Consider the following 12,914-nt stretch of genomic DNA (forward strand, 5'->3'; position numbering starts at 1 on the left):
TCCCAAATCCATGGACTTTTCATCTGAAAACACGTCAACTTATTTTCAAAATCGTTAAACTTTTACTAAATCCGTGATTTTTTTTAAAATTTGTGAACTCTTTTATAAATTTATGAGCTCTTTCCAACTCCGTGTTTTTTTAATTGATTAGGTTTTTTCAAAATTGATGAAATTCTATCATATTCATGAAGTTTTTTTCAAAAACAATGATTTTTTAAAAATAATGCGAAGAATATTTACAAATCTGTGATATGTTTGTTGAGAATTGATGATTTTTAAAAATAAATTCGTGTTTTTTAATAGATAGTGATTTTTTCTCAAAACATCCTGAAGTTTTTTTTTCAAATTCGTGATTTTTTTTCCAATCCATGACCTTTTTGCCAAATTCATGATTTTTTTTTCATTTCTGTGAACTTTTTCAAACTTCTACGAATTTTTTTCATTATCGTGAACTAAAAAAATGGTCGAATAGTTCTGTTATCCTAATAGTGCACAACTAAATTAAGATGACTTAATAGTTAATGGCGACAACCATCGAAGTACACGTCTGGACTTCGAATATAGTCACAAATTAATAAATTTTGCCTTTTTTTCATTTGCATTTGCTGGTCTATCAACGTGCACACCTAAAATTCATCTTTTTAAAATTGTTCAGAATTCAAAAAACTTGTCTAGAATTTGAATTTTGTTCATAATTTTAGCAAATGTTCACGTCTTGAAAATGAATATTAGATTTTTTTTAATAATTTCCAAACATTGGTCGGATTTTTTATTATTCACATTTAGGATCAGCCACTTCCTTGGTTAGTACTTTTAAATATAGTGCTTCACATAAGACGTGCTGGGTCCATAGCTTGGCTGGCTTGGAGTTCGACTCCCATCGCGTGCGCTTTTCCTTTTTCTATTCGCTCGGCTGCTGCAAATTGGGCCGGCCCATGCTTTTCCTTTTTCTATTCTCTCGGCTGCTGCAAATTGGGCCGGCCCATGCTTTTTCTTTTTCTATTCGCTCGGCTGCTGCAAATTGGGCCGGCACATTTGTGCGCCACCTTTAGTGTACCAATCCCGGCCTGTTTTCTCTATAAACAAAAAATCTCGGCTATCCTTCGCGGTCCCCGTTTGGACTTGAGGGTTTGATTCGCCGAACCTCTACGAATTTAGGGTTTAAACTAGAATTTGTCCTCAGAATAACCATTTGGAGATGAGCCATTTATTTTTAACTTCTAAGTTCTCGATCCCAAGCCCACCTTGGTGTTTGGGTCTGCAAATTATATCTCATATGGCCAGCCTGTATTTTGTCTTAACCTCATCACATTGCCAGAAAAATTGAGATCAATAGAAGTCTAATCTTTTTCATACCTCTATCGGTACTTCAAAGAAATATAGGAGGAACCTTGACAGACTCGTCAGCACCGAGGTAATCAACACTAATCGACCTCCATAAGACATAAGCTTGACCTTTCAGCAGCCTAACCTTTTTCAAATCTATCTTCAATGCACTTCCACTCCTTATTTGTCAATCAGCCATGGTGAATCGGGATCCCAACGTAACTAAACGGTAGTGAACCCATTTCACAACCGAACAACTGTTTATACACATCTTGTTCCTCCTTGACTCTCCCAAAACAGAACAATTCACTTTTGTTAAAATTTATTTTGAGTCCCGCCAATTGTTCAAATAAGCAAAACACTACTTTCATATTTATAACTTTTGCAATATCATATTCCATGAATATAATTGTGTCATCGGCGTAGTGTAGTATGGACACTCCCCCATACACAAGATGTGGAACTAGTCCGACTACTTGCCCATTTTATTTAGGCCGACCGATAAGGACTGCCAACATATCCGCTACTATGTTAAACAGAACGCGAGACATTGAGTCTCTCTGTCTTAATCCATTATGTGTCTCGAAGTAATAACCAGTGTCATCATTCATCTTTATCCCAACACTACCTTTCTCAATAAAGGAATCCACCTGTTTTCTCCAGGCTTCATTTGAACCGCTTCATACGTAAAACTTGTTGTAGGAAGGGCCATTTGACCTTGTCATACGCCTTCTCGAAATCCACTTTGAAAATAACCCCATCTAGTTTCTTCCAATGGATGTTGTGAAGAGTTTCATATAGAACCACAACCCCTTCTATAGGATGTGTCTCCCAGGCATGAAAGTCATCTGAGTTGGTTGTACAACCGAATGGGCAATCTGCATCAACCTATTCGTATTGGTGACGAGTAAGAGAATAGGAGTTGAGGGGTGATGAGATAGAAATTCCATTGATTGGTTGAAGAGAATAGGAGTTTAAGCAGGGGGAGAGGGGCAATGATAATTTAGGGAGCCGATTCCCAGGATTTCTTTCCACAAGATCATGTTAATTCGTGGGCATGTTCTATCCCAAACTAATTTCCATCTTATATCAATCAGAGAAACGAGAGTAAAAATATATTTCCACACCTAATCCCTCCCAGCACTTCCTCGTGTAAACTCCCATTCCCCAAGGTTACGTTTCGCTCGCTCCCAGCCCTCCGAGAAAAGCGGATCGAGGCGATCCCATCTGCTCCCAACCACACCGGCCTCCAAGCCACTGCCGCCGGTCCCTGCCTCCTTCATCCGCCGCTCCAATGGCAGGAGGGGTTGGGGACCCTGGTGCTTTGGCTCAGATCTGTAGTTAGGGTTAGCCTAGTGCTTCCTTGGGGTGCTGTTTTCATGGAGGAGGTGGCGTCGCGTCCGAATAATTTGCTTCCGCTCTTCCTCCATCTCAGCGTTGCTGCAACCAGTGGCGTCGGGGGGCAGGTGGCCCAGTCGTCTCGCTGATCTATGGATATGGCGAGGTTCGTGTCTGGTGGTCGGCCGTCAGCACTCTCGTGGGTGGCAGTCGTGTCGGCTCCTGTAGTTGTGTTTACAGTCTTGTAGCTGGGTGCGTGGATGACGACAGGCGGCGATGTTCCTCTTCTTCGACTACATCAGATGAAGTTGACGGTGTCGAGATCTGGTGACCACGGGGAAGATCTCCGGCCTACGTGCCACAATGACTATGACGGCTGTTCTTATTTTTTTTCCGGTGTTTTCATGGTGATAGTGGAGGACGTTTGTTAACTACGTTTCGGCGAGGCATGAGTTTCTGCAAGGATGAAATATTAGTTTTACTTCTTGTGAAATTTTTTGTGCAAAGTTGCTTGACAAGCATTTATGTCTTGTATGATGACCATATGTGTAATCTCTTATGAACACATGGTCTATTGAAATAGTATATGGTTGCTTAAAAAAAGTTAATTACCAAATAGCGGTGGTGTCTTTTTCTGCGTCACATGTGTGGCATTCATCCTGGACCCAGTGGAAGCATAAACTAGTCAGCCACCTCCCTACGAAATGGCTGTTTCCCACGTGGCTTGTACTCCGGTTTGTAGCGGCAAAAGCTGTATTATTAGTAGTTGTTTACCTCCTTTAGTCTGTAGGATTTTTGTAGAAATTCTATAGGATAGAATTTGTAAAGAAAAAATTCCTTTAAAGTCTTTTGGTTCGTATGAATTGATTCCTATTTCTATGTAGGATAGGAATCAATCCTTCACGTTTTGAAGGAAAAAAAATATTAGCCTAGACTCAATGAAAAAAATCCTATCCTATGCATCAAATGACATCTCTTTCTCTATAGAAATTGGCATGCATGTCATCTCATTTCCTATGATTTTCCTATTCCTATAAAATTCCTATCCTATGAACCAAAGAAGACCTACGGAGAAACCCAGCTCCACATGTTTGTACCGGACGGAAATACCCTCGCCGCTTAGCGTCCACCCTCCGGCCTTATCCCCGTTGCTCCATTTTTGTCCTCTTTGTCCTCGCCGATCACCGCATTACATTCCCACGCCATCACCCTCAAACCCTCTCAGCAGAACACGTACGCCTCCCCCTCACCAGCTTGAAGAGCTCCTCTCCCGCCGGTGAAGACTCAAGTGGTCCTGCTGGTGTCCGGTAACTGCTTCCGTCTTTTCTTTGCCGGTGACTCTGAGGATTCTGATTTCTTCCCGCAAATGGTTGCTCTTGCTCCGACCATGTTCCATCCAGCTTGCTGGTGCTGCCGCGGCGGACGCGATGGAAGCTGTGCACGGCGTCGAGTCCCTCGCCGGCGGAGATGGCCGGCATCACGTTTCCCGTACCCTTGGGACTGCCTTGCTGATCTCGGTGGGGTACATCGATCTCGGCAAGTGGGTGACGGCGGTCGATGCCGGCGCTCGCTTCGGGTACGACCTCGTGCTGCTGGTGCTTTTCTTCAACTTCTCGGCGGTTCTCAATCAGTATCTGTCCACTTGTATCGGCATGGTCACCGGCAAGAATCTTGCAGAGGTACATATACCCAATTCTTTCTTTAATCCCTGCTACTCTTGTTTCCGAGAAGGCATCAGTCTCAAATATGCAAGTCAGTTCTGAGCCCGAGCTGATATGCTCCGGCTGTCCCCAGCTCAATTGTAAAAAAATTAAAAAACCTACTAATCCCTCTATAGTCGTACTAACGCTGTATCAATTAATTTAGATCGGAGAGATAATTAATAATTAAAAAACTGGATTTATTTGGCAACAAACAACTATGTTCGCGTGTTCTAATTAACTGTGTTCAAATTTTTGTGAATAAATAACATTTGGGGTGCTCTAAGAAGAAATAAATTAATTTCTTTATGAAACAAAAATTCGGTTCTCAGTCCGAGCTCATAGCCTCATACACCCCCAGATGAATAGTAAATTTTATAAAAATCGACTAATGAATAAACTGATTTCTTGGCAAAAAGCAAATGTGTTTGTGTGTTTTAATTACATTCAATTTTTCTTGAATAAATTATTTGTGGTACTCCAAGAAAAAAATCGGTGAGCACATATTCTCTTTCTTTTTAATACAGAGAACCACAAATTTAATTCCTTCATGAAATGGCAATTCAGTTCCGAGCCCGACCTCATATGCTCCTAGATGAATACTCCCTCCATCTGCAATAGAAGACGTTTCTAAATTATTTAGCTTGCAAAAACGTCTTATATTGTGGAACGGAGGGACTAGAAATGTTTAGAAAAATATCTAGTAATAAATATATAAACTCATTTTTATTGGAACAAACAAATATGTCCATGTGTTGTAATTGCATTCAAATTTTCTTAAATAAAAAATATATGTGGTGCTCTAAGCAAAATCAATTCAATGACGATATATTTTGTTTCTTTTTCTTTACCGAGATCACCACAAATTCAATTTCTTCATGGAAACTAAAATTTATTTCAAAGCCCGAGCCCATATGATCCAGGATGAACATTATATTTTTTTAATCTACCACTAAATAAATAAATAAACTGATTTTTTTGCCACAAACAAATATGTTCGTCTATTCCGACTGGACTCAAATTTTTGTGAATAAATAATACTTGTGGTATTCTAAGCAAAAAATCGGCGGGCACATATTTTTTCCCTTTTATCTTGAGAACTACAAATATAATTTCTTCCTTGAAACAAAAATCCATTTATATGCCTGAGCTCATGTGCTTGGGGATGAATAGTATTTTTTTAGAAAAAAAAGTAGTAATAAATATGTAAACTGATTATCCGGAGTTGCCTGGAATTGCTACAGCAGCCACATCAGCAGCCACATCCTCTGCTCCGGACTGAGCATGATGTAGGCGGTGATCCGGCACCTCAATGGGGAAGCGGGCGGATTGGAAGTCTCGGTGGCGGAAGGGAGAAACGGGGAAATAGAGTGGATAGGGTTTCGGTTGCCGTCGTCCATCTTAAATAGCCGGCCTCCTCCGTCGGGTGACACGTCGGAGCAGCGGAGGAGGCGCCTGTCAGAACATCGGTCTCTCTGTATCACTGTGTGGGCCCTATCTGTCAATTTATTTGCCCAAGCGCGTCCGGGCCTCCCCATATCTACCCCAGATATGGGCCAGATATGGGGAGTGCCGGTCAGTCCGGACATTGGGCCTGGCTATGGGGAGCCCTGTTGGGTGGCCAAAACTCGTCTGGGCACTTTCCGGGCAGCCCGCCCGAGTACTTGTGGCGGTTATGGGTAGTCCGGTTGTGGATGCTCTTAAAACACATGAACATGCTTGTTGCTGGACAAAATTTGGATGTCACTTACTTAATTATTTGCACATGAGCTCGGGAGCCGAAACACCATCCTTCTCAAATATCCCAACGTGAGAAAAAATGTTGCATTTTTCTTTTGGAGAGAAAGACTCTGTACGTACTTTTTGGATTTTGCGTGTTTTTCAGTTACAACCACCATCTGGTATTACTTGTAATGTTTTTACATGAATTTCAAGATTTCCAGCCAGGAGTATAGCCAGTTCATATGTGTTGGCCTTGGTCTCCAGGCAGGGATGTCTTTGTTTACTTCAGAACTAACCATGGTACGTATGAGCACAAACTTCAATATAACTGTTTTTGTCAATACTCTATTGTACCTTATTTGTTTTGCCATGTTATGTGTATTGACTTTTTAACTAAGTTGTGAGGATGTGAGGATTCCCAACTAATTCTGAATATTTAATATTTTGGCTGTTTCAGATTTTGGGCATAGCAGTTGGATACAACCTTGTGTTTGATGTGGATGATTTTATCACGGCTATTATTTTTGCATGTGTTGTAATTAATGTATTGCCATATCTTTTATCCCCCAGGGTAAGTTTAATACTAACCCTGCATCCACTAATTCTTAGAATGTTGACTTGTTCTAGTTCCTCTAAGATGCTGTGTGCTTATGATATATTATTTCTGCTCATTGTAGGACAAGAGGATGGCTGGAACGTTAAATGCATGCATAGCTGGCTTTACGCTTCTTTGTTTTGTGCTTGGTTTATTAATCAGTCAACCAGAGATTCCTCTCCATGTGAATGTGATGTTCCCTAAGTTGAGTGGAGAAAGTGCTTACTCACTGATGGCACTTATGGGTGCAAACATAATGTCACACAATTTTTATGTTCATTCGTCCATTGTTCAGGTATTTCACGGTGTTTCTTGCTCATACATTGTTAAACTTGTCCATGAATATTGATTTGCATCTGGGAGTGCACTAGTGTCAAAGTTTTTCATTAAGAAATGTCATGTTATTTCTGCAAATGCTGCTGCTTGTACTCATGATGAGCATATGGAGTTGTTCACAATGAATGATGGTAGCAAAACTAGCATTGTTTATTTTCTGCTTTTTATGACGTTGTTAATGCACCTGTTTCAAGATCGAAAAAACCATTAAAATTTTGGTTATGGTGGTTCAGAGATATTTTGAAACATATCAGGTGATGCATACTTCTTTTTTCGGAAGAAGGGATAGGAGCACTGACTTTGCACTGTTCACACCATGATGGGATGTGGATCCCACTTTACTATTTATTCCTGCTTATTTGAGTTATCCTTTCATGTTAACTTGGATGTCATATATGCAGGTTCAGAGGGCTCATGTTCATACCCTGGGTGCCCTGTTTCATGACCACCTTTTTTCAATATTATTTACTTTTACTGGGGTTTTTCTTGTGAACTATGTTCTGTTGAGCTCAGCAGCAGCGGAATCTAGTCACAATGTGATCCACACCTTTCACGACGCTGTCGAGCTAATGAACGAGGTTTGTGAGTTCTGTCTCCACAGTATCAATCCAACTCTTCGAATCACAAACATGAATTTTGGTGTTTTAATGGCGTGTTTAAAAAAATCCTTAGTTTATTTGGATACTTGTTTTCTGCAGATATTTACGAGTTCCATGGCACCACTTGTGTTGTTGGCGGTTCTTCTCTTTTCGAGCCACATCATCGCACTAACATCTGTTATCGCTAGCCATGTAGTTACAGAGCATTTCTTTGGCGCCAACCTGTCTCTGGTTGTGCATCATGTGCTACTTAAGCTTATTTCCATGATCCCTGCTATCTATTTTGCAAAGGTAGCAGGCTCTGAAGGGGTATATCAGTTAATCATTCTATGTCCAGTAATCCAGGCGTTTACCCTGCCTTCATCTGTTATTCCTGTTTTCCGCATCGCCTCATCAAGTTGGATAATGGGAAACTACAGGGTGTCTCTACGTGTTGAAATATTAGCCTTCCTTGCATTTTGTCTTACGTTGTTTATAAATATCATCTTCGCGGCGGAGATCCTGTTCGGCGATAGCGCCTGGACAAACAGCCTGAAAGGGAACACTGAAACCCCTGTGCTAATTCCACATACTGTACTAATCCTAATGTCTTGTGCATCTATTGCTTTTGCACTCTTCCTGGCTGTTACCCCACTGAAATCATCAAGTAGGGAAGCCGAAACTCAGGAGTTGTGTGTGCACTCTCAAAGAGAAGCACCTGAAGAAATTCAAAGGTATTATAGCTATTGATGTTTTTGCAGGGGATTCATTGAAAAGTCATCAGGAATCTGCTTTCAAGCATGCTGACAGTTCTGAAACCACTGCAGGTCCTGAGGCCCCTTGACGTCTGCCATCCTCGAGGAATCAAAATCACTTGTTACGGTTGACTTTAGAGTCAACAGTCAACACCAAATGAAGAGCGCAACTCAGAAAGGTGTTGAAGTAGAAGCAGATGTTTGCACCGACAAGGATAATGGGACTTGACATAAATGTCGAATACCACAAGTCCATCGGAGGTAAGCAAGCAGAAATTCACCGTCCAATGAAGCAAATTGGGGCAGAGCTCCTGGAAATCTGAAATATTACAAGAGATGGACAGGCGACCCGGTTCCAGAAGTCTATGCAGCCAAGTATGAACACTAATTTCCTCCTATTATCAACCATTTGCACAAACCTAGCAAAGTGCAGAGTTCAATAGGGTGAGGTGGATACTGAGCAGTGAAAAGGGATCCTGGCATAGGTTCCTCATCCACGTAGAGAAGGTCCTTTAATCTGAGGATAAAATGTGAGAATGTGCCAACTTAACTACTGTGAAGATCGGAAGCTACTGTTGAGCATATATCTGTTTTCTGTCATTCTCAATGTATATTCCCCTGTTAATGTGAGGTTCTCAATGGAATAATAAACAATAATAGTTCTCCGTTGACATTTTTCACAAAAAAATTCTATTGGTCAGTCAATGTTTCTTTATATTGAGGCTAAACTCAGAGGGGGGCGTTTGAAACCTAGTCGTACGTACCCTGTTTTAAAAAATAAGTAATTGCAAAGAAGGATGAAAAATCATGATTTTTTTTGGCTCGAACTTGATCAAGCTTGACAGTTGTTTCAATTCATGGTATTGTTGGTGAAAAAGATAAAATCAGCACTAGGAATTACTTTTTTAGGGGCTATATATTTGAGTTACTATTCAATCTTTTTGTCATGTAAAATCAGCACTATATGAGAGTTACTATTCAACCTATTTTGTCATGTAAAATTTTGTTTTTTTCACCAAGATTTCAGATGGGAATTTTTCTTTGGCAAAATTTGTATACGAGTACCCCGGTGGTCCATGTTTGTCCCATTTTTTTTAATTTTATTTACTTCTTCCCATATTGCTATTTTCTTCTCATATCAGGTTCATCGACCCCCAGGTTCCGAGGGGTATTTTTGTGGCCATACTCTCACTATTCTAATTCTCAAAATAGGCCTTGGCCCCGCTTTTAAATATAAAGCCATCCAAGCGATAAACACCAACACACTGAATTATTATTAAATAAACACGTTAAATATTTTTCAATAAATGTTTGAACATTTTTAAATCACGTTTCGTAACCATTTTATTTAAAATGCACAGTCAGTTTTCTTAAGCCGATTAAGCAAATTTCTAGATGTGTATTAGACATTTTTAGTAAAATGATTTCTAAATTATTTATTTCTAAAATTTCTAAAAATAATTAAAAAATAAAAAACAACTTAGAAAAAAGTGTGCGTACCTGCACTAGAGCAGGTGAGTTCTTTTTACTCAAAGAGCAGGTGAGGTGAATGTTCTCCCTCATGGGCTAGGTCTGGCCCGTCTAACTGTGTTCTTAATGCGACGACGTCCAGAACCATGACAGAGGAGAGTTGCGCTCGGCCCAGGGAAATGTAAAGGCTTCTCGAAAATTAGAGTGACTGCTACAATATGAAAAATTCAAATAAACCATTAAAAACTTGACTGGAAAAAGAGAATCAAAGTTGTTTTGATGCGTAGAATAAGGTCAATTCCATAACGAATCGAAGCAACAAAAGAAATACGACACAGCAATATAAATTTATCATATTTGAATAAATAGATCCATGAGGCCACAAACCTCTCTGGCTCAGTGGCATCACCATTGTAGAGAGAGAAAATATATTCCTAGAAACACCACTATAGAAACACCAACGAAGACCACAAATTATAATATATATGAGGTGCCCTCACATCTGAGCAGAGAAATGGAATCATGGAAGTCGGGGGCAAGAGCACCGAATAAATCTCCAGTCACGCCTTTGTCTCGCCCAAACCTTAGCTATCTTGACGGTTGTTTCTTTTGGACACTGCTCTATTTTTTTTCAGAAAAATCTGATACTTCATTCATACACCAAATTTTGTAGACACATTTACATTTATTCTTACTCGTGCACCGATCTCGGTTTGGATCGGCCAATCTGCGCTGAGCACGGCCAAAAGAATAAAATCAAAATGCCGAAATCAATTCAGAAAAATTGAGCACCCATATCAAGTTTAAGATTTGGACCCGGATGAACTAGTTAAACCATCCATTTATGCACCACTTAGTTCATAAATAGTTAGGATTTTTGGTCGGCCAAAAACGAAGCAAAACAAGTTCTAAAAAAATGTTTGCTTTTTCAACGCTGCTCAAGTTAACAGACGTTGTCGAGTAATAGCCTTTCCTCGGTGTGCGAATACCTAGTTGTTGAGATTAAAGCATCTATGAAGGATAGGGAGTTTGTTCGTTAGGTGTTTAGTGGAGATCAAAATAGGATAGCATATCAATCGGCTAGTAATAGTCGTACAGAAATAGCTACTGCTGTGTGATTGCATTAGGGGCCTCCTTGTGTATTGAGGACTTTTTGCCATTAGATTGTAATCCTAATCCTATTAGAGCATCTCCGATAAATGATGTATATTTGGAGATGTAAAAATACTAGATGTATAATTTATATTACCAAAAAGTACCTTTTACATCATCGAAAAACACCAAACTCCAACAGATGATATTTAATTTTTATTTTTATTTTGTAGAGGGAAATGAGATTTTCATTACTCAAGGAGGTTTCTCAACCAGAGCCAAGTTTACAACAAATTCCAACCCGAAAGTAAGCCATACTGCGGTTCGAAATGTACTACGGCCATATACGGCCAACTCATGACTAACATTACTCTGTCGAGTGTGCACTGAGCATCAACACTGCTTCCACACTATCGATCTCAACCATAATAGGCAGACTTGCCCCATGCAAGGCCAGGTCTAGCCCTCCTCTGCAAGCTGCTAGTTCCGCCTCCAAAGCACTATCACATGTATGGAGCTCCCTACATGCGTTATAAATGATATCGCCTCTATCATCACATAGGATCGTAAGAGATGATATATTATTGATGATGTAAAAGTATTGCTCCAACAGATGATGTAAAAATGGCTAACCGCCGTGCGGCAGTAGTGCCACAGCCGCACAATTTGAAATGTAGAACATCTCAAAATAAAACATAAAATTCATGTGTCCACAATATCAAATAATTACATAGATCATTAAATCGAGAACATCAAATGCAACACAAATACAACAAAGTTCTTGCGCAATATAACAAACAAAGAATGAAACTAGGAGGTTCGTTCACCATGCCATTTCCAGTACTTCTACGTCTAATCTTTCTGATAATCATTGTGAGTAGCGACGTCTCTAATTTCATGGTATACCTTCATGAAACGTTTGATTCAATCATCTTTTCTAATCAGGCTAACGCGTACCCCCATGAGATCATAGAAGGTATAATTCAAATATTGCCCACGCCCAGTCTCAATGACCATGTTGTGCATGATCACGCGAACAATCATGATGTACTAAAGGTTTTTCTGACCCCAAAATCTAGACGGTCCTCGCACGATAGCAAATTAGGATTGCAAAATCTCAAATGCGCTCTCAACATCTTGGCCTAGCTGCCTCTTGAGCATTGTGAACATAGAGTTCTTTCGTACCTTGGGGGCTTTGGATTGGCTTGACAAAAGTACTCCACTTCGGATAGATCCCATCCGCAAGGTCGTATGCATAGTTGTAGGTGCAGACATTTTCTTCGAAGGTCAATGGTGGAGCTTCTTCATTGGCTAACTCGGAAAAAAGAGGTGACCGGTCGAGCACATTGATGTTGTTGCAAGATCCACGTATCCCAAAATATGAATGCCAAATCCATTTCTCTTGATCGCCAACAACCTCAAGAATGATGGTGGCATCTTTCGAGCGTCCTTCAAACTGTCTGTAACATGCTTTAGGACAACTCTTCCACTTTCAATGCATGCAATAGATAGACCCAAGCGTACCTGAAAACCCACGAGCTTTGTTCATCTCCAAAAGTCTCTGAGTGTCCTGAGCATTGAGTGCTCTCAAGTACTCTTGACCATACACTTCTATCATAGTCTTTGCAAATTATTTGGCATAAAAGATAGAAGTGCTCTATGACATTGCCAAATTGTCATCAATGTATATTGCCGGAACACCATAGAACATCATGCGCAAAGCTGCAGTGACCTTCTGCTTAGTGCTATGTCCAAGCAAATCGGCACAATGCTGAAAGGCTGGATCATGTTGCTTGACGGAATTGCAAATATGGATGAACAAATCCTTGGACATCCTGAACGGACAACGAAAGTACCTTTATGGAAAAATGAGTGGTGTACCAAAATAGCTGCGCATCCACCTCTCGTGCACCTCAGCCTGTTCTCTTCGGATGAACTCGCGGCTAAACACAAAACCGTAGTGCTTTGGCTTCTTCCTCTTGTGCATTTTTGCATGGCCACT

The 12,914-nt window shown here is 40.3% G+C and overlaps 1 protein-coding gene across 2 annotated transcripts; it reads left to right on the forward strand.

The window, feature by feature from the left end:
- The first annotated feature begins 3,839 nt into the window (after nucleotides 1–3,839).
- LOC125511635 (protein ETHYLENE-INSENSITIVE 2) lies at nucleotides 3,840–9,035 on the forward strand. Of its 2 annotated transcripts, XM_048677060.2 has the most exons (8): nucleotides 3,840–3,971; nucleotides 4,065–4,343; nucleotides 6,300–6,386; nucleotides 6,544–6,657; nucleotides 6,764–6,976; nucleotides 7,419–7,595; nucleotides 7,716–8,329; nucleotides 8,423–9,035. In XM_048677060.2, exons 2-8 carry the CDS (start codon nucleotides 4,092–4,094, stop codon nucleotides 8,427–8,429), a joined length of 1,464 nt encoding a protein of 487 aa, XP_048533017.1. In that variant the 5' UTR covers nucleotides 3,840–3,971; nucleotides 4,065–4,091; the 3' UTR covers nucleotides 8,430–9,035. The 2 variants fall into 2 exon arrangements, with proteins under 2 accessions (XP_048533017.1, XP_087378472.1); XM_087522346.1 differs by having other exon boundaries at nucleotides 3,841–4,343.
- The last annotated feature ends 3,879 nt before the right edge of the window (nucleotides 9,036–12,914 follow it).

Source organism: Triticum urartu, chromosome 5A (genome assembly GCF_056163025.1).
Source record: "Triticum urartu cultivar PI428250 chromosome 5A, HENAU_Tu73, whole genome shotgun sequence".
NCBI lineage: Eukaryota > Viridiplantae > Streptophyta > Magnoliopsida > Poales > Poaceae > Triticum > Triticum urartu.

What these genes read in the sequence shown, in the direction of transcription:
- LOC125511635 (XM_048677060.2), top strand. Translation starts at nt 4,092, where the DNA reads ATGGAAGCTGTGCACGGCGTCGAGTCCCTCGCCGGCGGAGATGGCCGG. An exon ending in TTACTTCAGAACTAACCATG is followed by an intron (nt 6,387 to 6,543) that starts GTACGTATGAGC and finishes TGGCTGTTTCAG; the next exon opens with ATTTTGGGCATAGCAGTTGG. An exon ending in CATATCTTTTATCCCCCAGG is followed by an intron (nt 6,658 to 6,763) that starts GTAAGTTTAATA and finishes TGCTCATTGTAG; the next exon opens with GACAAGAGGATGGCTGGAAC.